We start from the raw sequence: 22974 nt of genomic DNA, 5'->3' as shown, positions 1-22974 counted from the left end.
CTCAAAAACTATTCGTGAAATCTTACCAATAACGTTTATGCAGATCGGCTGCTCCTATAAAGCCTTTCTCTACCGGTCGTTGGATTAGCTTACATATTAACAACGGATACACTTAAGTACCGCATCCTATATAACTTTCCATAACTTATTAAAAAATACATTACATACAGAAAATATAAAAATCCCTAAAAACAAACGTTAAGGCTTGAATCTGTTCGTCATTCTAATAAATTTGTTCTCTGAATCCTGACAAAAAAATGTATTTGGAGCATAGTTTGTCCCATACTTCATTTGTAAATGATAATTTCTGGCTTCCAATCACTTCAGCAGAACCCAAGCCAATTATACGAGATAATACACAAGCCATCAGGTTCAATTCATTTCTTGTTAAGGGTGTTTTATTACTATATTTATCATGTAGAACTATTGTTGCTTTGAAAGCCGCGTTAGACACATTTGGGATAAAAATTACGTTACCCTTTGCTGTCAAGATATCATCGTCATCAAATTCATCATTATAGGTGCAATTGATGTTGTGGCAGTTGTACAATACATAGTATTGTCAACAGAAGCATATTCTGCAATATCTAACTCGACTTTAGAAGCTAAACAAGTTTACAAATTTAACCTTCTTTTTCAATTCTTTTTTTGCAGCATTTTCTCTTGAAATATTGAACTTTTGTTGGTACTTTGTTTTATCGAGGGTGTTTCCAAATATTTATTCACCTGAATAGCAAAATACTGCGCATTTAGATATCTTGTCAAGTGCCTGGCGACTCTGCTGAGAGTGAATGTGTAAGCTAATATTAATTTATTATAATCAGTGGCAGCCTTTTCATGTTTGATCGATATATTCAAGTCTATCCAATTGTTCATGTTTATATCAGTTAAAATGGCATTGATTTTTTGGGCCCTACAATCACTTTCAGAGATACGAAATTGATGGAAGTTTTCATTACAGACTGGTTTCTACATTTTGTTTTATGTTTTGAGAAAGAAGAAAGCACTCATAAACATATTTTTTCCTAATTACTCTTGAAACTGTTGTTTTTAAATATCCTTAACCGAAGCGCTTGTTATTGCTTTCAGTGAGAGCACTAGTGTCAATGTTTGCGTCTTGCATCACTTGTTGTATCCATGATGTGACGGTCGCTGATTTTATTGATTTAATATGATTTTCTTTTTTCATGCCTGCCAGAAATAATGTATGCTCCTTTGAGAGATTTACTCGTATATTTGCTATGCGATCCATAAAGTCTTTAAGTGTCCTCAGAGTACAATCAGTATCATCTACCCAGCTTGCAATTCCAATTGTTTCTGTTTTCCATTGATTTTCTTTCAGTCTTCTTGATACCAAGGAAACCCCAAGAAGCTGGCCACCGTCTGACCATGTAAAGTCAACATCTTGATACTGTAAACGTCCCAAATCCGAATGGGGTCTCATCATGATCGCAATGTCAATCCAAATAACTGTTTTGTTTTGTAGCTATGCTAAATCTAGCTCTTCATTCTGACCCCAAATTTGTACATATGTACTCACTTGTATGTTTCAAGTCTGTTGCTTTTCTACTCTAGGAATATTCACCTCTGACGTACGTTTGGCTTTTCCCAATCAAGCTTACTATCCACCTGCATAACTGAGGCTATGTAGATTTCAATAGTTGACGAACCCTTGTCTTCAGTCCTTGGATTCTTATCTTTGGACTTTGAATCGTTATATGAACAGTATTGAATTGAAATCCTAGGAATGGCTGTACTTTGATCGGAATCAATATACTCTTCTCCCTGTTGATCAAAAAACCCAATGTTTCCAAATGTTGAATTGTTTGTTGGGTATGACTCATCATCTGTTCCTTCGTCTTGGCTAGAACACAGATGTCGTCCAGGTAAAAGACAAAACGAAGACCCCTTTTCCTAAGGGGTTCTAGAGCATATTTCTTATTTCGAGAAAGTTTTTGGAGTTCCATTCAAACCAAATGACAGGGATCAGTATCTGTAAATATAGGAACATCAAAAAACCTCCTGAACTCTCGTGAATCAGTACAACTACATGTGCACCCTTCAAATCATTATTTCGCATGTAATCGTCTTTATGATCTCTCTCAGTGCCGGAACTCCTTTCATTTTGAAATGATAACATTGTATGTACAGATTCAGTTTCGTACAATCTAAGATCGGTCTGCGTTTGTTTGGTCTTTGGGCAGTAAAAAAAATCGACAAATAATTTTTGTCATGAGAAGGTGCTTGTTCTACGATACCTGAACGGAGGAACTTTTGTACTGCTTCGTCTATGGCTATTTGTTCTTCCTGTGTGAGCTTCATTGGTCTGTACTCTGGTTTCACCATCAATTGGACGATTTTTTGTTATTCACTTTTTTGCAAATAAAGTGGTCAAGAAAATAATTTAATTTGGTCATGGGTAATAGAAATATAGCAATACATCCACATTGGACATTTATTTAAGCATCTTTTAAATTGATTTACGTAATGTTGAGCGAAATTACGAAGATGCTCTAAAGATACCGCTTCGCTGGCTTCAATCATCCTTGAACTGAGCATTTTCACATCACTAAACTTAATTTGCTTGGCCTTGCACTTTAAAATAGACCAGAACTGTTCAATGAGATTGGGTTCTATTGAATAAGGAGGAAGATACACAGGGGTGTACCCTCTTTTTATAACATAAGATTAATCATATAAGGAACATGGATTGGAGCGTTGTACATGACAATATGAAATCCTTGCATTTCAGGAAACTAGTCCATGATATCCGTTGTGTCATCAATAAACTGTATATAATGACCAGATGTAGTACATATAGGAACGGAAGTTCTATCCTCAAGTGATTTTCTTTTGATAGACTCTACAATTTTTCTTTTTTTTTTTTTGAGATTCCTGGGTTTTCTCATGCTTAAGTTAAACACACCAAAAGCGAAGATCGCTCTAGTGACAGTTTGTAGATTAGCCTTTGATAAAGGAGCCTCACTAATAGCTGATGAACCACGTCTGAACCAGCCTCAACTGTGGCGCATGTTGATACCAAACCCGAATTTACCAAGGAATACACAATTCTTTAGAAAATTCATATCTTTCTTCGACTATTCCTCAACCCATACAGCACGGACCTGAAGGGTTTTCTTACGATTCTTGTACTAGGATGACGGCTTACAACTTTAAGACTGAGATTGCATTCTTCCTTCATAAACTCTGCCACTCTTGATTTCTTAATCTATAAACCAGCAAAACTCTTGATTAGGTCATTCATTGCATCCTGAATGGTTACTAAAGCTTCTTCATCAAAGAAGTCTATCAAATGCTCCTTATGCTTTTCGTTTAGTTAGCTAATAGGTCTGTTGGAAGTGCGGTTGGTTTTTTCAAAAGGTATGATCTTTTCTGGTCGTTCTTATAAGTTTGTTTTCATTTACGTGCCATATCGTAATTGACATTCACAGTTTTAGCTGCCTCTTTTGGCTTCAAAAGCATTTCTGTTCAAAAATAAAAGCGCCTTCTCCAATCATCGTCAGTATAAATATTATACTGAGTATTTCTCTCCTTTTTCGGAGGAGCTTCCTTCATTACAACATCACAAGAAACAGTAGATTCCAATTGAACATCTTGGTTTTTGATGTTCTTTCGTAAAAAAGTCAAACTTTTCAATTAGAATGAGTCTTCTTCAAAGATTGCTGTTACTTCTCTTCCTTCTTCATCAGAAATATTGCCATAACTGTCCTCATAAAAAAAACTGCATGTTTAAAACTTACTGATTCAAATGAAATATAAGAGAAAAAGTATTTGAATAAAGTGACCAAATTAAATGTCTAATTGACGATGGAACCACTTCGACTGCAGTGACAAATTTTTTTTTTTTTTTTTTTAAAAAATATTGTTATCATATTTAATTATTGATTTTATCTTTATAATCCATATATTTCTGGAATTCTTTCTCATAATCTTGATTCAACAATAATCTACTTGTTTTGATTGCTTCTTCTTCACTTGAAAAACTTGAAATTTTGATCAATTGTTTAAAGATTTCCAATTCACAATCTAAAATTAATCCTTCACCATCAAAAAGAAAATTCAGTTTATTGTTGATACAATAATTCATAGTTTCAATGGTCTTTTGTTTAGTCGGTAAAACTAATCTTCGTATGTTGCACATTTTTGTTTGTTTCAGGACAAAAGATCAAAATTTTATATAATTACACACACTCCCCCTATAGTAGGAAAGAAAAGAAAGAGGGTGACAAAATTTTTGACCAAACCAGGAAATGCATTTAACCAATCAGATTGCTTTTTCTTTTCGACCAAATGACATTGGTTAAGACGATAAACATGCTGTTCGATTGATAGGAAGAAATTACCTCTACACTTTATTCCGAAATTATTGGTATACCTTTGAGAAAAAAATTAGTGCAAGCAAAGCAGGAAACATTTTTGAGCAAAAATAGAAGAAAAACTGATGCAAAAGATAGAATAAGAATAATGGCAATAATGAGTACATAGAACAAAAGAAAAAAATAGTAGGTAGAAAATAGATAATGTATCCATATGAAACTTACCAATAACAAGAAAAGTAAATTAAATGATAAAAGGTGCAACAACCGAATGTTAATAAAAAAAGCACCAAATTATTTAAGCTCAAGTTTACCAAAGTGCATCTAGAGTAACACAGCGATAACTGTGTTGTAAGTTACAGAGTTCTAGGTAAAACTCGTTTTTCTTCATTCTCTTCAGATCTTCTTCTTCTTATAATCGGTCCTCTTCTTTCAGCCCTAGCACGTTGAAACTTCTCTGGTGTTTCACCATTCAAGCGAAGATTACGAACAATATGAATCATATTTAGACTTGCTGCCAAATCCCGATTCCATAAATATTCACGAAGCTCTTCAACCCCTGAAATGTTTTGTAGGTCCATCTGCAGCTTTGATTTGTACATAGAGACAAAAAAAAAAAAGTAGCAAAGGATTTTGATCAATGATGATCAGAGTATTTGATTACCTAAGTAAATCATGACAAATAACTTCAGGATTATTTCGTCTTTGATATGGTTGTGGATTCGATATTCTATTGAAGGTTGTCAGATTACGATTTCCACAAGAAGGGTAGCACCGGTTTGTTCGAAACTCATCAATCAAATACACCAGGAATCCTTGTTTTTTCAGCTGCCTTCTGAATCCGACACCTTGCATAGGTTCTTGATACCGGGTGTTTGGAGTGGAATAATTACCCATAACAAAAACAGTATCGCTTTCAAAATTACGTTTCAATTTGAAAACCATATCCTCGCTAGCTTTCTACCTTATGACATACTTGGACAGTTTCAATTTTCGATGCAAAGGATGAGTAGTCAAATGATTAGTCGTAGTTTCAGTGTAATGTCTTTGTAATAAGTCAGTAACCAATGCTCGGTTTCTAAGGTATTCTTCAAAATTTTGCAAATTTAAAGATTGAGAGTTTACAAGAGTAGCTTCAGCATTTTGTACTTCTTGTGGTTTAACTGCATCATAAATGCGACGGTATTTTTTTGTTTTTTCCATCTTATCTTGGCAAGGCTTGGTGTATCTATATGTGCGTGGTGCATCAGCAGTAGAATTTTCATGTACACAGTATAAACAGCCTCGTCTTCCCCGATCAATAGTAACATAGCGACCAGCAATATTTTCATGTTGTTGTGCATTAAGGCTTGGTATGTAAGGCTCAAGTTCTACAAAAGTACTTTGAAGACCAATATATCGATGCTTTCTATCTTATCTTTTTTTAAGGACTGTAACTCCCACACCATCTGTTTGGGTTGTTCCACGAAGCCAAAGCACACCAAATCCTTGTGGTCTCAAAGCTGCAGAATTCATATAATCTATTTCTGCCCAGAGGTTCATTTTATTGATGCTATTGGTCCATCGACGTTCAAGGATGTTTTGACAGAGAGTTTTACTATCAATTGTTGCATAGCCAGGTACCCAGGTTCTGCGAAGAGGAAAACAATTGAAAATAGGTAGTCTGAGAGCTTCAAATAAGCGAGCAAGATGGTAAAAGGCCATCATGTATTCACATGGGTTAGCTTTGGCATCGTAATAAATATTGTTCTGTTCGAATGTGTATTGGATGATATATAAAGTCAAGATAGTTGCTAATCTTTGCAAATCTTGGACGTAAATAGGATCTTGAAAAGGAAGTTCGATAGAAGATGGATCAACAATTCTGGAAGCGTGATTTTCTCATATATCTCGTTGGAGATTGCTTCGTTGTCCATGCCTTCTTTTTGTCTTTGTCTAATCAAGTCTATTTTTCTTTGACGAATTTGTAGTAAAGTATTCATTGCACGAAGAAAATGATTGCCAAAATGAGTTCCACTATTATTGGTATAAGCAGTGTACATTTTCAGTCCTTCCACCAAAGATGATTGTTGAGTATATTTGAGTTCAGGCCTTATATAAGAAGTACAATCGAGATATATTTGAATGTATTGACCAATCAATACACGTCTGCGAGCTGTTGCCTCGCCCACACGGCTACGACGATAACGTACCAAAGATAGCCATATTTCAGAAAAGAATTCCTTGTTAATGTAAGAACCGATATCAAAATTGGCATCATCTTGAAGTGCGCAGAGAAATATGAATTTGGATAAGGAGTACGCGTGCGTTGTAGTAGCATGGGTGGTGTTTGCGAACGCCTCCAATCGCTCTCTGTACTGCCCATTCCACCCAATACCATCGGTCGATGATTTAACAGAGAAAATACGATTCCCAGAAGCAAGAGTCCCAGTAGTACTCACGGTGCCAGCTGAAGTACTCGGTTGAGAGCCTCCATTCATGATGAAGGCTAGTATCGCTAATGAGATTAGAAAGATGTGAGAGATCATTTATTATTTTATATCAAGCATGATTTACCTGTTTGAATATGTATATAATTAGCTCTATTACAAATTAATAAGGTATGAACGTAGGATTGATAAAGTAAGAGAAAGAAGGAAACAAACGGGAGTTTATACAATGTCGTGATTTTTCCAAGTCAATGACAACCAAATAAGTCGGAAACAATAGAGCTTTTTAGATAGAAGCTAGATGTTCTTTACTAAAGTGCATTTATTTTAAAGGGGCTTACTCATAATTCCTTTGTCTTGAGATGAATAATAATTGGGGCTTCTCAGAAGACCTATCATGTTGTATTTCCATTGGGTCATATTCATATTTAGTTTCTGTTCCTTTGTTCATAGACAGTATTTTTGGGTCATAATATCACTTTGATTAATATTATTTTGATTAATAGTGTCAGCAGCAACAGTATGAGTAGAGAAACAAAAGTTAGATGTTGAAATGAATCAACAGAAACACATGTTAATAGATTGTCAAAATATAGAATACCTGAACAAACATTAAGTCATCAACCCTGATCCAAAATCCAAATAGTAAAAAGTCACAATTATTCTATATCAAGACAAAGAAATGAAGATTAACTTCTCAAACTAGAAATAATAAACATGTACAAAGGATAATTATCTTCTTCTATTAAAAAGGTTATATTACTTGTAACTTATTTTGATTACCAATTCTCTTAAAGGATTACAATATCATTGCTTATTCTTTGTTATGGAATATATTTAAACAAAGCTAATGGCTAAACATAAATACGAATGTATCATTAAGTGAATAGAACGAAATGATCATGAGGCACTCTGTAGCATGATAGAAAAATGGGAGAGAGCTGTATTTTTGCATATATACCCAAGACAAGGATCAAAACAATAATAATTTTGGATACTATCTCTCCTTATGGTGTAATAAACATCAAAGAAGACCAAGGGAACTAGCCCTTTCGAAGAAGAAAAAGGTAGCAGATGGCACTCAGGCTGTTGAAAATGCCAAAAGGGGAAATAAAACTAGATACTATAATTTCATTGCAAAGACTGTTGATATTTTGTATCAGCAAGGGTGATTGAAGAGCAGTTACATTGTTATGGACAATACTTCTATTCACAAGAATACTGATTTTATAAAATAAATTGAGCAATACTGATAGGGTATATGAAGTGTCAGTCTCAGTCATCAAGACATAAACAAAATAAGAATAAAAGTGCTTACCTCCGAAAAGTAAAGCAATCATCGATTGCAGCCTAGTTCTGCTTCCTTTTCAGAAGAGAACGGCGATAGTTTCGTTTACAGTGTAGAATTGACTGTTGTTTAGAAAGGCTTAATGAAGCCGGGAGTATAGCCATGTCCATAAATGAAAGAGCAAATAGTGAAAGAAGAAGGGCAAAGAGCGAAAGAAGAAGACCAGGTAGCGAGACAATAGGTGTTTTTTCTTTTTCTTTTTACGCATGTTTTTAAATTAAAAGAAAAAAAAAAACGATGAATAAACAAAACAAGTCTTCCATTCACTCTTTTTTAATGTCTTTTTTTCTTGGAACACGACGCGTACCCCTGTTTTATCACTTTTTATCTTATCAGGTCAATTATGATGCAAAAATTGATTGTTCTTTAATATTTACTTGAAGCAACTTATCCAAAAAGAGGATAAGGTATAAATGTAACTCTCACATTAAAGTTCAAAACTACGTCTGCCTCTTCTACATGCTTAGCAAAGAAGCAAAGAGATGTCTTCTTTTGTAGCTTTCTAGAAGGAACCTGAAATAAGATTTACCTTATCAGGGTTTGAACATTTATCACACTTTTTTTTTAGTTTAATGTTGGACAACAAAAAAGCTGTATGTAGTGTACCTCATATCTCTTTCTATTCTTTAATATGGTCTTCGTATTCTTCTTTCTCAGCCCTTTCTCAATTTCAACGTTAACATCGTTGATACTGTTGGCACAAGATGAATTTTTAGATTTTACTTGTATAAATAAATCATGCTTTATTTTCCCAAAGAAAAACAGAGCGTGTTTAAACATCTTAAAGCCATAATTGTGAACGTAAAAAAAAGTCTGGAAAACGCACATTTATATACTTTTACCTCTTCTCAATAAACTAGTTTAAGTACTTTGAACTCAACAACTATTAGTCAGAATGAATAGCCTTTGTTGATGGCTTCATTGACTTTGTCTTCTCTTTAAATTATGTCAACCTTTTAAACGTTTGAATCTGTCTTTGGGTAATTACTCTCCACTGTCAAAAGCTCGATTTTGATAAGTCAATATTAGGACCTATTACTATGAGACCTGACAGGCGAATACTTTAGTTTTTTAACAAGTATTCTCATTTTTTTTCAAGTGATAGGATTCATCAATACTTGAAAAGGAAATTGCTTTATAAAATTTTGTCGGATGTAAAAAAAAATCATGAGTCTCATTGAGTCTTACGGGCCATATACTGCTACTGTTGTGTTTATCTTTCGGCTTACTCCCCTGAGCCCAACCCAATTGAACAATTTTGGACAGTTTGTAAAAGTAAGCTTAAAAGAAAAGAGGTTTTGCAGGAAGAGACATTGTCATCTAGAAGTGAAGATGCATACAGCAGAATACTTTTGATTGATATTCAAGGATTTTGTAGATAATCAGGCGCTAGATTCGAGGACCATTTGAACCGTAAGCCAATATAGTATTTTTTTTTTTTTTTTTTTTTTTCGTGCAATTCATGCACCAATAAATTTATGAGTTTTAAATTTGTTGGTAAGAGCAAACCAAACGGTAGAGGGGTATTAGATTAACATTAATAGATCGAAGCTAAATATTTCATATCTTTTATGAGGATTTCACTTTACGGTCCTTATTAACTCTGATCCTATTAAAATTTCTACACTATGTTTTTTAAAGTTGAGATGAGCTCTGACGATGTTTACGCAGCTATAGCAGAACGATGCAGCAAATTTAAACAGCTCCAAAACGTAGCAAATTGGTATCTTCTTGCTTTGAAAGGCTTTAATCTTGACTATGACGAAGAAACCTACTATGTCAGGTCACTTTCTGGTCATAAAGTTGTCAACGAGATTGTATCGGGGATCATCTTCGTTTCATTGCAGATGGCTTCTTATAATCACCAGCCTACGACAAAAAAAACTTTTTGTTGCCGCTTCAGAATGCGCCGAAGCGTATTTATCAGTATTATTAAAGGCATTTAACTTAAAAATTACCGCTTTCTTCAGTATAAGTACAAGACTACTAGCAAAGCTAGATTTTTACCTTACCAGAAAATGGTAGCTGCCACCCACTAGGTAGCTTGTGATTACAGATATCACTCCATGCACTTCAAAATCCATGATGACTCTGTCAACTGCGTAAATGAATATTTTCTTATGTCAGAAAATTCAGCGATGTAGTTGAAATTGTTTTGCAATGTTTATCATAGTAAAGTTCAACTTTATTTAAACTAAAAATGCGATCATCCATCAACTTACTGCATTTTCAATGTATAGAGAACTCAACTGAATGCATTCTGAGATGACATATAAGCGAGAAAGTTAGTGATTATAGCATTTTGTATACAAATTTACTGACACTTTTCAGAACAAAAGCCGCCCAAACTGGGAAAAGATTGCATTTCTCATTCATGATAAACGATTGGGGATCGTTTATCCACCTCTTGACCCAAGTATGAATTTTTATAATCGTATTAGCGAAGCTCAGCATACACCATCAGTTACAACAGAATACGCTGATTCGTTTACAGAAACTACCAGTACAACCAGCTCAACCAATATCAGCAAAAAGCAAATAAAGCTGCATGAAATTGATAAAATCAAAATCACACAAATGTTTGAGGACTTGGAGTTAGATAAATGCTGGAAATTATCTACAGGAACTATAGTGGAAGAGAGGATGAAGGGGTTTGCCGTTGGATGCAACTACGAACAGTAAGGATCCTTAAAGATCACTGAAGTCAATGAGATGATATTAACTTTGTATTAGTCCCGTACATTCTTTAGTTTTAGATACAAGCGATAAAATATGGAAGAAACAATTTACGGAAGAAGAGCTTTTTGAAATAAAAAGCTACGATAATAAATAGTTTCGCGATTTACCTGTACTATTACAAACATACCTAGATTCACTCAAAGAATCAAGCGATGCTGTCTCCTTAAAAAAGTTGGACGAAGAATAAACATGCCCTGCCTGTGAATGAGTAAGAAATACCCTTCTGGATTATTTCACGCTATTCAAATGGTGTTATTTACCACTTACCGATCAGGTAGAAGGGGACATGAAGAGATGTGTATGGAGGTTTATCAATACGGTTTTTGATGATTCCAAGATCACGTGTAGGGAGTGGATACAGGATGTGCTTCTAGCCTAATTTTATTTATGATTATATACTTTTTTTTTTCTTTTGAAGAAACAAGATCATCAGCTAGTATAAATACGAATAGAACTTTGGTGTAATGAGTTGTTTCGTCAATCCAGAGAGAAGAGAGAGAGAAAGAACCAGACAGGAACTAAGAAGCTTGAATGGACAACTAAAAGAGGACAAGAGAGGGTGGCGTTAAGGGCTTGAAGGTGTGAACTGCAAATAGGGCTTACGATAGTTGATAAGTAGGAACGAGGCAAAGATAAGTAGGATAGGAATAGACGAACAGTCTGATAGAGAGAACGATACTTGATAATTGACTGATATTTTATGAATAAAAATAAGTGGGTGTTTATACTATCATTATATGGAATGTAAAATATGATTCTTATTAAATTGAGGGCTTTGTTTATAATTAAAGGAATGTACCCTAAGGACCGATAAGGTCATGACATTACCTCCTCCTTTGTGATCGCGTTCTACAAGATCGGCGTAGTGGTGTTGGATTTTCAACATGCTGATAAGTAAGAGAGGAAGGAAGTAAATTTTGCTGGCCACATGGTTTGTTTGGATAGGTAAGATGAAAGTCACGTATGACGTCCAGGCAGTTTGTCAGATTTTCTGTGGGCTTCCAAGTATCATTCTCTCTATCAGACTGTTCGTCTATTCCTATCCTACTTATCTTTGCCTCGTTCCTACTTATCAACTATCGTAAGCCCTATTTGCAGTTCACACCTTCAAGCCCTTAACGCCACCCTCTCTTGTCCTCTTTTAGTTGTCCATTCAAGCTTCTTAGTTCCTGTCTGGTTCTTTCTCTCTCTCTTCTCTCTGGATTGACGAAACAACTCATTACACTTGGCCAGTATTGAAAGGATGGAATGAAAATCAATGGATAGAAAACTGAGTTTAATTTTTTATCGGCAACTTCTTGAATACGGATGTTGTGAATGCGGTAGAAGTGAGGATCAAACAAAAGAGCTCTATGATGGTCTTAAAATGACCAAAGTGTTAAAAGACATGATTTATTCATTATATCAGAAATCTCCTGATTCCCTGCGTGAATTAGCCCTTGTTGGTTTTTTACTTTTTGGTAAGTAAAATCATAGATATACTTTACGCTTTTTGTTGCTAATATTTTTATCTTGTACTTACAGACACAAGTTTTACAATCGTATTATGTGACTCACCTGCCGGTTATGTCTGTCGTATCAACCGTAAAAGAACTATTGATTTACCAGAAGAAGCAGATGATATTTGTAATGCATTGTTGCCAATATTAACAGCTGTTTACAAGTCCAGAGTAATGATGGAGGGCACTAACAAGCTCGTCAAACAAAAGCCAGTGGATATCGACGTTGATCTTGAACAGTGCAAGACAATTCTTCCTAGTTTTACTGGTGAAGGATGTAAGAGAAAAAGAAGAAGTAGTGATTCTATTGAACAATAACTTGGTCACCATGAACAAACATTTACTCGTTTATATTTAACTCTCCCTCCCTCCCTCCCTCCATACTCATACCCCATTTGTTTTTTTTTTTTCAAAAAAGAAAAAACTACATTCCTTACAATATTCATCATTATATATAAAAACACTCGTGCCACTTTCCAAAAAATTGAATGGTAACTAGAAGTTTTGATTGAGCTAAGAAATTCTAGATTGGCGAGAAAAGAATTTGAGTGACTAGATAAAAATCTTCCTTATTCGATCTTATATGAAAGCATGAGCCTTATTTTTGCTTTAGTTTATTTAATTTGTGATTCATATTTCTTTTTTTGCAAAAGTTCATAGCTTATTGTAACATGATTCCTTATTTTTAATAAATGCTAGCATATCGGCTCGTATAAAAAAACTTCAGTCATATCCCAATATTCTGGATCCAAAAAAGGAAAAATGATTCAGGAACCAATAGACCATTGAGCAAGTTTGATTGGATAAAATCAGTGATACAAAGCTGAAGCGTAAAAATATAATCACGCGTACACATGCGTATTCATTTTGCTTTTATTACATTATTTAGTATGTCTAAAAAATTAGAGAACACTATCCAAGCCGCTAACGAAGCAGAACTAATATCATATTTAAAATTCAAGAAAACTGTACTTGAAAGGAGTACGCTGTTTATTACACTTGCTATGCTTCTCTTTGCTCAAAAGGAGCCTTACTTATCCGAAATCTAATTGTTTGTAATCAATAGGTAATTCTTCCTCCAGTGACTCTTCAATTTTTCTTCTAGAGATAAAAAGAAAGAAGCAATTAAACTACTTCTAAGGTGATGGTGACGAAGACGTATTTTGGTCAGAAGTCGCCTTTGATTCCTTTTTTATTTTTAAAGCTTATTTTGTATTCAAACAATGCTTCTTTTCATGGCGATTCCAATGGTATGCTTTTCGGTGTGGTTGGATAACTCTAACAGACGTTATTAAAAGAATGTAAAGAAAATAAGAGGAAAGGAAAATAATCAGCTTGACCACATTGGGTATTGCATGAATGCAAGTCACAATTGGCCGACATTATTTTATTTTCTCCCCTCACAGGATACATTCAAGAAGACGATCTCTGGACGCATTGTTCACCCAATGTGCCAGCACATTAAACAAGAAAAGAACACCAAAAGAATCAATATGAAAATGGATACTCAATTGATACATCATTTACTTTATTAATCAAAATCATCAGAATACTCTTCACAATGGTATATTTCCCCACTTACCTTTCTTTTAATTTGTTATTTAAAGCATCGATTGATGTGAAGTAATAAAAAAAACACCTTTTCTTCCCGCTAAATTTAATTTTGGCTGCCGAACATATTATTCTGCACGTTCAAGCAATTGAAGTCAAGAACTAGTCTCATTGTTGATTTTGTTGTTATTGTACATTAATAGTCTTTTACAGTCTTCTATTAATTGGTTTCTGTTATAACTTCACCGTATAGTGAAACTAAACATACAAATTAGCAACTGTCAATGGTCAAAAAGAATGGTCACCAAAAAGCTTTGTAAGTTCAATTCATCCATGTTAATGTCAACTTATTAATTTGATATTTAGTTGGTGATCGATGATTTGAATATTACCAAGCTCCTTCATCGTTTCAGATATAGGAACATTAATATTGCTGAAAGTTCAAATAATTTGAATAGCATCAGAATCCTGTGAGTTTGAGAGAACCTTGTGTAAAAGATAAAGACTGACAAAAAATAGCTCTCTGTCGCACATATTTCCAGTCGACAAATTTGACAATAGCCGTTGTATAACGGAGTATATAAAAAACATCCAAATACCACTGTACAGCTTAGGCTACACTAACAACAACATCAACAAAGCATCCAATGATGCAATTATCTATTGCAAGTCGTTAGTCGATGTAAGTTATTATACATACTAGTCAATCAGTAAGCATGGTAGCAATATTAACTTACATGCGTTCTTCTAATCCATAGGCAATCGACGCTAACATGGATATTGAAAGCATCATGTTTAATCCAACCAGCAAAGTTGATAAAAACATTAAAAACATATGCTTAGGCCTTCTTTTAAGAAGAGCCCATGCTAAAGATAATACGGAAGCAACATTTACAGATAAATACTTGATGCCTTATATCAATGAAGTACTTCTGAACAATTGTGACGAGAACATTGTCTACTCAATGTAAGAATGTATAGCTGAATGTATGCTTATTTTCAACCCTGTACTAATCACTTTCCAATGTTGATAAACAGGATTGACGGAGTTGAAGGAAATGGAAAGAGGCCAGACTTTATGTTGGGGATAAAAAGCAGGAAAAGAGTTATATTCTTCTTCTTTGTAGAAGTAAAAAGACCAGATACCACCAGCAACTACCAAGAGGAGAGCGATTACGTAAAGCTGCTCAAACAATTGAAAAACTCCACTGACGAGCAATTAAAAATCAACATGAAAACCCCTGTTGCATACGGGTTGCTCTGCGAAGGTAAACTTCAAGTTTGAATATAAATAAGCAATCATCTGACCACAGTTACAAGTTTTTCTTTTCTACAACTATAATAGGATTTAATGGCTCTTTCATCAAAATGACGCTTGTAGAAGAAGGAATATACTTGCCAATAACAATTAGAAGGCTCACTCTTCCACAAGAAAAGCACGAATTGTTGAACATACCAAGAATAGCGGAAACCCTTGCTGAGGTTGCCGTATGTAATGACTTACAGCGATATGACAAAAGCACTAACATCTTTAAATTGCCTTGTAGGAGGAGCTGGTCAAGTTGCAAACAAGGTACAACGAAAGGAGCATGAAGAGTGCTTCAGATGAGATTAAATTCATGAAGCCATCATTTGTCACAGAGACCACTAAATAAAAAAAAATATTATGTTCAAACTTTTAAGAGCTTTTAAGTGGGGACTCATTAATGAAGAAATAACTGTCAGTTTCAGATTATAAAAAGATATGACACTCATTGACCTTAATTGAATTACAGAGAGCACAGTTATTAGATGGTTGAGGAATTGAAGCGAAATTATCTAGTAATCATTGAGAGGAAGAGAAGGAACAACCAGCGTATGAAGCAGGACAGGTACCTAAGTGTTTGGATGTTGGTGACGGATATGTTATAGAAGAAAAAGGTCGGCTGCTCATTTGTGTCAGAGTAGTATTAAAATCAAAAGTATAATCAGCAACCGCTGCACAAGAGTGTTAGAAGAAATGGATTGTAACGCAACAGCTGAATGATACATAAGAAGGTCAGGAGTATTACTGATTAGGATAGCATATTGTACTGTGACCTTAAGTGCAGTGAATGGAAGATATTGAAAAAAGAGTTACTATTGATATGTCTTTTCCAAATAAACAGTGTATGGACTGTCAGACTCTGTCAGACTTGAGGTGTTCTTCGATGTGATTAAAATTTAGAAGTGATTTTGTTTTTTTAAAAAAAGTTTTTGGGTCTTCCGCCGAAAAGTTCCAAGACCAATTAATACGTGTATACTTAAGCTTAGGATTTCAAGTTTTGAGAAAAGAAAGATTCATATGTTTATTTTAAGAATATACTCATAAAATGATTCTCAGTATTCTGTTGCGCCGCCTTTAGCTTTGATAACTGCTTCACACCGTCTCTTCATACTTCGAACTAATCGGTCCGCAAACTCATCATTCATTCTTTCCCACTCTTCTCGTAGAGCCACCATCAATTGCTCCAAGTTTTTGATCGACGATCTTTTTCTCTCAATTCGCCTTTCAAGAGCATGGCGTATATGCTCAATGGGGTTCAAATCAGGGCTTTGAGCAGGCCAGTACTCAAAACTCCTGATTTGGTGGGTCTCCTTCCACCATCGAGCATAACCACCTGTATGACAGGAAGCACCCTCCTCTTGAAAGATAAAATCCCTCTCCTGATGCAACATGACATTTGTAAACCACGGACGGAACCTATTGGCCAAAATATTGATATATGTTTCTTAGTCTACGGAATTAGTATCAATAATTTCCAAAGGTCCGAAACCTCCTCCCCAAACCATAGCACCACCGCCACCCCACTTGACTGTGGATATTATATTTCTCTCATCATAATGCTCTCCTTCCTTCCTGAGTACTTTTTTATCGCGTTTACTGCCTTTCATACAAAAGCGCGACTCATCAGACCAGACAACACTTCTTCATTGGTCTTCGGTCCAATTGAGATGTTCCTTCGCCTAGCGAAGCCTACTTTTGCGGTGTCTTGCAGTCAATCTAGGCTTGTGAGCTGCTCTGTACGATTTAAAGGCAAGTCGATCGACATACGATCGAAGAGTTTCTATATTAACAAAAACATCTAGCTTTGCTAATTCCACATTTATTTCTTTAAATGAGGCAAAATGATCCTCTCTAATTATCCTCTTCAAGTGCCCATCAGTTCTTTCATTTATTTTCAATGGTCGCCCAATTGCCTGTGAGGTAAAGGGCTGTCATAGTCATCAATTCTGGTTTTTATATTTTGTACAGTGGACTTGTTCAAGCCAACAAGGTCTGCAATCTCTTTAATTGTATGATGTGTTCTAAGAAGATAAAAAACCCCCCATGCTTTACTTTCTTTTGTTTCATCTTCAGATATAATTAAATGTCGGGTGCAGTCTTTGGAGATTTGAGCAGACATTTTTTTTTAATGTGTTGATGTCCCATAATTAATTTGGGGTGACTGTACTTGCATGAAAGTAAGAATGATCAATATATGCATAATGATGAAAATAATAATAAAAAGGAAAAGATGAGTTAAAATTCAAAAGCTACTATTATACTCATCATTTACACAGTGTATCCAGATGTTGAACAGTGATAGCTGTTTAGTAGAAATTATTGGTTTCTGGGACAGCGTGGTGGACGTTGAACTTGTGCGTTGTCAATATGCACTCTAGGCCTTGGCTGTCGAGGAATATCATGTGTGAGCCTTTCGGGAATCTGACCATTTTCACGAAGTGAACTAGCAATATGCAACACGTTGAGACAAACAGCTAGATCGTAATTCCAGAGGCGGAAATGTTTGTTATTGGCGTTACTCTCATTGATATTAACTACAGGCACTTGGCAGTTGATTTGTACAACTTAATAGGCCGTGTCTAATACCTTGAGAGAGGGTTTGTATTTTATAGGAATAAGGGCTTGGTGCCATTCGAAAAGTCTCTAGGGTCTTTTCTTCACAGTGTGGATAATATTTACTTGTTAGGAATTCATCAATCAGGAGAACACGGAAGTCATTCTTCTAAATTAATATTCAAAACCACACACCAAGGTTTGGTTCATGCAGCCTGGAACCTGGAACAGACCAGTTTCCTATCATAAAGGTACCATCACCACTAAACTTCTGTCTTAAGTTAGCAATTAAGGGATGATCAGCAAGCTGGTTCCCGAAATAAGACGATAGTCGAATCTTTCGGTAAATTGGATAGGCAGCAGCATGGTTGTTTTGTGTATACACATAATGGGCCTGAAGCGGTTTGCTCGGAGCGACTCCAAAGAAAAGGATTACAGTCTTTCAATACTAAATTCTGGAATGAAATAGTCTAAGTTCAGCATAAGCAATATTGTCGAGCATGACTCCCTGATTTCCAAATGGGCTCCAAACGGCCATATCTCAAGCAAGCCACTTACTGGTGAACCGTTTGGGTTATCCAGCTATACTACTTTGTCAAAATATGTTTTTCAGTAGTGGAAGGTTGGGACATCGAGACAGAAATAGAAAAATATTTTTTTTAAAAAATATATTTGGTATTACATCAACTTCATATGAATATAGACTTTAAACATTTGTTAAAAAAGCAATCTTGCTGGTAGAAACAGCATGTTTCTAATATCCTTTAAAGAGAATTTAGGCTGTTATTGAAGTGATCGAGACAAAAAAAAATTAAAAAAACTAAACGATTATATTTTAAACTATTTGAAATAACAACATATGAATTCAGAGAAAATCATGTCAATAGATAGATAATTCTAAGCATGCTATATAGATTTTCTTAATAGTCCCACAGTATTTGCTTTAGAATAACATCAGTTTGCACAGTTCGATTTTATTAGGAAAGTCAACCCTATGCATTTTTATTTATACAGTATAGCTACACTTTCCTAGTTTTTCATTGTAAAGTTTGAACGAAATTCCAATTACGTTTCTTTTTTTTCAATATAACCACCAAGCCTTTCTCAAAAAATACAATTAATTTTTTTCAAAACTGTATTTTAGTTCATAAATATAATAGGCGACACGTCTTAAAGCGGTGTAAACCAAAAGAAATGGAGTGTAAGCGATTGAGCATGCTAGTTAAGATCGAGCTTTTCCTCTTTAAGGGTAGCAAACTGCGACATAACACTAGTGATCAGTTGTTTATTGATGAAAAGAAAGTCATCAACAGCAGAACTCCAATGTGCACGCAGTGTTTATAAAAAAGAACAATTCCGTCGTGGTTTAAATATTATGCAGAAATTACACTTAGTTTCAAGTAAAGACTACGGTTATTTTTCAAAATTTTGAATATTAAAAGTCGAAACTAAGTTGCGGAATAATAAAAATCAAACCTATGTTGAGAATCTCGGGAAGGTAATGTGCCTTTAATAAGCTCATGCTTATTTCGAATGTACTCAAATTTCTATTTTCCTAAAAAATTAAACATCACAAAAAAAAAAGAGGTAAACCATCAAACGGAAAATCAGTTTATCCGCAAGATTAAATAGTATAGTCTTCCTTCAAAATCATAACAAGAGACGCGTTTTATTAGGTGTACGAACGACATGTTTTCTAAAAATAAACATCAAAGCGAATCAGTTTCATTATATCATTTTTTATCATCACTGCATCAGTTTTCATTCAAAGTCCTGTTCTCATTAATAATTTTGTTCGAATCGGTCGCGAATCGCATGGTGTCATATTTGAGTGGTACAAGATTTCTTTTTAGTGTAATTCACTAGCAAGAAAATCCCAAAATCAAATATGACCCTTTTTCAAGTATACGTTACCATGACATATTCCCACGTGGTAGAGTTTCCATCTAAGAAAAAAAAGGCATTTTTTCAATTCAAGCCAAGAAATACAAAGCTTTCTTGCTGACGAAATCCCTTATAGTCCGTTTGCTATTCTTGGCAAAATGAATACTCATTTATGATTTAAAAAAAGAAAGGGTCTAATGAAATGATCCAAGCTGCTTTTGAAAGCTTCGACATAAACTTAATTTTATTTTATCAAATGTAAATCATAAACATTCTGCTACTTTCTAGACTCTTGACTGGGTTTATTGAGCTTAAATGTGTCAATCTCGTACTTTTAATAAGAGCTTTCTTTAGGCACAGCTCTTCTATACAGGCACATGACAATTGAAGGTACCTTATTTCCTTATACTGTAAATGCTGTATGAATGCCAAATGCAAGTTATTTTACCTGGCGTATAGATGAAGAAGGCAAATAACATTAGTTTTAAATTGAGAATAAACGTAAACAATGGATGATATTGGTTGCAAAGAATGTATTCAGATCACTTTAGGACTAAATACAGTCTGTATAACTGACATAGATATTCTCAGCAAAAGCAAATCTTTGGCTTGAACTACAAGATAAGATGTGTTTTTACAAACATTAAAGTAATCTCTCTGATCTCACTGGATCTCAATGACGAATTAGATACAAATAAATCAATAGCTGTCTATGTTCAATTGGTTGTGAAACACTTTTAATTTTATTGTTTACTTAAAAACATAGTAGTGTGCCTAGATCATTTAGTCCGCTAGTTGACGCACTCAAACTGTTTAAAAGCTAATTGAACGATGACCTCAGACCATATCATTTCCTTTTTGGTACATTGGTCTGTATTAAACAAGTTCTTATTCATTGGTTTAACAGAATGGTAAGGAGATTATTATTTTTTATTTTATTTTATTTCATAAAAGGAGTAACCGAAAAAGCTTGATGTGTTACCAAAAAAAAAAAGTACTTTTTAATTGAAAAGCCGTAAGGAAACTTTTTAGCAAATGTAATGCTGTGTGTTTGTGTAATGATTGTTTAGATAAATTACAAGTAATAACATTATGTTTGTCATCATTATTTTATAAGCTTTAGGAATAATAATAATAATAAAAAAAAAAAAAAAAAAAAAAAAAAACCGTGAATAACCATTGAATCTGTATTCTGTGTTGCATGTGCAACCATGATTATTATATCGAAAACTTTCAACGGAATTTTTTTTTCCTCCTCCTTTTCTCCCCAGGCCTCCAGCTACACAAATAAAAGATAAATGTTTATTAATTAAACAAAATGCATTTTCGTACAATCCAATTCAACTGGCTGCGATATCCAACTTTAAGCTTGCACAACTTACCTTTGCTCCTCCAAATCTACATTCTTTAAGAAAGACAGCGATAGTGAAAAATATGCTTGAAAATGTCTACTCAATTACACCACCCGAATATTTACAACAAATGACTCGTTGGCAATTTTTTACAGCAGAGTAAATTGATATAATTAAGGCTTATTTATAGTTAAACTAAATACTTTCACAGATCACTGGAAGAAATGACACAAGAAGGTTTAGAAGAAATATTTGCTCAATATGCACAAACGATAGAAGCATTTAGAGATACGAATATCATACCACATGATGAAGATAATAAAGTTGAAAAAGAAGATATGTGGGCAGTAAAAGAAGAGCAGGAAGAAGAGCAAGAAGAAGAGCAAGAAGAGGATGAGGAATCAAAAAAGACATATTCAACTGGTTCATCTTGTTCTTCTATCTTTTCACAGCCTAATACAACAATTTCCGCCGAGTCCTTAGAAGCACGAGGACCATATCCTTTATCAGATAAACCCTTACCAGCCAGCCCAGTAGATGATGTGGCTAAACAGGCCAGAAGAAAGAGTGGATTCAGTGGAAACAAGAATAGATTGAGTTGGACAAGTGACACAGGGGTGACTTCAAGTGTTGTATCGCAGAACCTAGCAAATGAAATCATGAGCTTATTTGATATGGATTTTGCCGTAGATATTAAAATTGATACAGCGCCTAAATTACCTGAATTGCCATTCAAGCCTACAAATAAAGTAATATATCAACGCCGACCTTCTCAAGATATGTTGACAAGCTTATTACCTGCATTTGAAAAAATCGCGTTCGAACACTCCGCTATGAAATCTCACTTGAACCAAAAGCTGTACAATCAACAGAAACAGACTTCTACAGTCATACAGTCTGTGCCTAAACGATCGTCATCCTTAAAACACCGACAAGAACAAAACAAGACAAAAATTCCAGCTAGATCTCGTACAACAGACGATTACAACGTACAGCAGCCCTTGATACGCTCTTCCTCTATTCAAAGCAGCATGGATTCATCTTCAGAAAAAGCTTTATCTAAAAAAAAATCAATTCTTAGATTAGCTTCACTTGTTACTGGAGGTAATAAAAAGCAGCAAGTAGATAATAACAATGCAACCCATTCAAGTGATACAAACAATATGCTCAAGAATACAAGTATCACTGGCTTGAGTGAGCCAGAGAAATTTTCAATAAGAGATAAGCCATTACCTGAACCACCTAATTCACCAGGCATAAACCCTGTAAGTCAGGAAGAGTTTATTTACAACAGTAAAAAGCCAAAAGTTCGCACCAAAAAGAAGAGAAAATCTGCGGTTGTCATGGAAAAGACAATGTCAAAAAGGAAAAGTAATCAGACATTTCAATCCATCTATGATGATATCAATGATTCTGATAAAAGACCTAGTTTAAAGAAATCAAAATCGGCATTTATAAAGCTTGGTGGTGGCCTAAAATCAAAAACAGCAGTACCAGCAAAGCAAGTGAGAAGAATATCATCTGCAAAGGAATTCACTCGTAATTCATTATCGATTGAATATGAAAAGAGTAAAAATATTTACAGCAGTGAGGACACATCAAATCATAACTTTGTAAAGAGAATGGCATCCTTTATGAAGCCACGTGGTTGTAAACCTGTTGAGATTTAGTTTAGCTGAGCAATAGATGTGTATATATAGAATTATATACCCATTTTAAACATTTAAAACGTCCTTCTTTTTTTTTATTTAAAATAGATTATAGAGTATTCCCCTTCCACTATTATTACTTTTATAGAGTAACTCTAATATATTTATACCTTTTTATTATTATTACCATAAAATAAACACATATTTTTATATAATCCAATTTCTACAAAAATGGCTTGATGTTGACATAAAAAAAAATAGAGTAGTACACATAAAAGTTATGAATTCCCCCCAAAAAAAAAACTCCTTTTATTCTCACCTTCTCCC

At 34.5% G+C, this 22974-nt stretch overlaps 11 protein-coding genes across 11 annotated transcripts; 7 read left to right on the top strand and 4 right to left on the bottom strand.

The window, feature by feature from the left end:
- Nucleotides 1-257: 257 nt before the first annotated feature.
- RO3G_05611 (uncharacterized protein) lies at nucleotides 258-521 on the top strand (the record flags this gene model as incomplete). Its single annotated transcript, XM_067660201.1, has 2 exons — nucleotides 258-370; nucleotides 422-521. 2 exons carry the CDS (start codon nucleotides 258-260, stop codon nucleotides 519-521), a joined length of 213 nt encoding a protein of 70 aa, XP_067516302.1.
- A 539-nt stretch (nucleotides 522-1060) lies between these two features.
- Nucleotides 1061-1635, bottom strand: RO3G_05610 (uncharacterized protein; the record flags this gene model as incomplete). The annotated part of the gene is made up of 2 exons (XM_067660200.1): nucleotides 1061-1470; nucleotides 1623-1635. The coding sequence occupies 2 exons, from the start codon at nucleotides 1633-1635 to the stop codon at nucleotides 1061-1063; spliced, it is 423 nt and encodes a 140-aa protein (XP_067516301.1).
- Nucleotides 1636-4693: 3058 nt separating this feature from the next.
- RO3G_05609 (uncharacterized protein) lies at nucleotides 4694-7192 on the bottom strand (the record flags this gene model as incomplete). Its single annotated transcript, XM_067660199.1, has 7 exons — nucleotides 4694-4896; nucleotides 5002-5067; nucleotides 5231-5250; nucleotides 5302-5707; nucleotides 5783-6086; nucleotides 6530-6834; nucleotides 7108-7192. The coding sequence occupies 7 exons, from the start codon at nucleotides 7190-7192 to the stop codon at nucleotides 4694-4696; spliced, it is 1389 nt and encodes a 462-aa protein (XP_067516300.1).
- A 2089-nt stretch (nucleotides 7193-9281) lies between these two features.
- Nucleotides 9282-9524, top strand: RO3G_05608 (uncharacterized protein; the record flags this gene model as incomplete). Its single annotated transcript, XM_067660198.1, has 2 exons — nucleotides 9282-9389; nucleotides 9483-9524. 2 exons carry the CDS (start codon nucleotides 9282-9284, stop codon nucleotides 9522-9524), a joined length of 150 nt encoding a protein of 49 aa, XP_067516299.1.
- A 1008-nt stretch (nucleotides 9525-10532) lies between these two features.
- RO3G_05607 (uncharacterized protein) lies at nucleotides 10533-10883 on the top strand (the record flags this gene model as incomplete). Its single annotated transcript, XM_067660197.1, has 2 exons — nucleotides 10533-10792; nucleotides 10871-10883. The coding sequence occupies 2 exons, from the start codon at nucleotides 10533-10535 to the stop codon at nucleotides 10881-10883; spliced, it is 273 nt and encodes a 90-aa protein (XP_067516298.1).
- A 1336-nt stretch (nucleotides 10884-12219) lies between these two features.
- Nucleotides 12220-12670, top strand: RO3G_05606 (uncharacterized protein; the record flags this gene model as incomplete). Its single annotated transcript, XM_067660196.1, has 2 exons — nucleotides 12220-12313; nucleotides 12378-12670. The coding sequence occupies 2 exons, from the start codon at nucleotides 12220-12222 to the stop codon at nucleotides 12668-12670; spliced, it is 387 nt and encodes a 128-aa protein (XP_067516297.1).
- Nucleotides 12671-13242: 572 nt separating this feature from the next.
- On the top strand, nucleotides 13243-13401 carry RO3G_05605 (uncharacterized protein; the record flags this gene model as incomplete). The annotated part of the gene is made up of 1 exon (XM_067660195.1): nucleotides 13243-13401. One exon carries the CDS (start codon nucleotides 13243-13245, stop codon nucleotides 13399-13401), a length of 159 nt encoding a protein of 52 aa, XP_067516296.1.
- A 1275-nt stretch (nucleotides 13402-14676) lies between these two features.
- On the top strand, nucleotides 14677-15558 carry RO3G_05604 (uncharacterized protein; the record flags this gene model as incomplete). The annotated part of the gene is made up of 4 exons (XM_067660194.1): nucleotides 14677-14870; nucleotides 15041-15171; nucleotides 15249-15391; nucleotides 15451-15558. The coding sequence occupies 4 exons, from the start codon at nucleotides 14677-14679 to the stop codon at nucleotides 15556-15558; spliced, it is 576 nt and encodes a 191-aa protein (XP_067516295.1).
- A 703-nt stretch (nucleotides 15559-16261) lies between these two features.
- RO3G_05603 (uncharacterized protein) lies at nucleotides 16262-16600 on the bottom strand (the record flags this gene model as incomplete). The annotated part of the gene is made up of 1 exon (XM_067660193.1): nucleotides 16262-16600. One exon carries the CDS (start codon nucleotides 16598-16600, stop codon nucleotides 16262-16264), a length of 339 nt encoding a protein of 112 aa, XP_067516294.1.
- Nucleotides 16601-17103: 503 nt separating this feature from the next.
- RO3G_05602 (uncharacterized protein) lies at nucleotides 17104-17328 on the bottom strand (the record flags this gene model as incomplete). Its single annotated transcript, XM_067660192.1, has 2 exons — nucleotides 17104-17210; nucleotides 17262-17328. 2 exons carry the CDS (start codon nucleotides 17326-17328, stop codon nucleotides 17104-17106), a joined length of 174 nt encoding a protein of 57 aa, XP_067516293.1.
- Nucleotides 17329-21080: 3752 nt separating this feature from the next.
- RO3G_05601 (uncharacterized protein) lies at nucleotides 21081-22668 on the top strand (the record flags this gene model as incomplete). Its single annotated transcript, XM_067660191.1, has 2 exons — nucleotides 21081-21157; nucleotides 21210-22668. The coding sequence occupies 2 exons, from the start codon at nucleotides 21081-21083 to the stop codon at nucleotides 22666-22668; spliced, it is 1536 nt and encodes a 511-aa protein (XP_067516292.1).
- Nucleotides 22669-22974: the final 306 nt, after the last annotated feature.

Source organism: Rhizopus delemar, genomic scaffold, assembly GCF_000149305.1.
Source record: "Rhizopus delemar RA 99-880 supercont3.4 genomic scaffold, whole genome shotgun sequence".
In the NCBI taxonomy this organism is placed as follows: Eukaryota; Fungi; Mucoromycota; class Mucoromycetes; order Mucorales; family Rhizopodaceae; genus Rhizopus; species Rhizopus delemar.
This window is presented reverse-complemented; position numbering and strand designations above follow the sequence as displayed.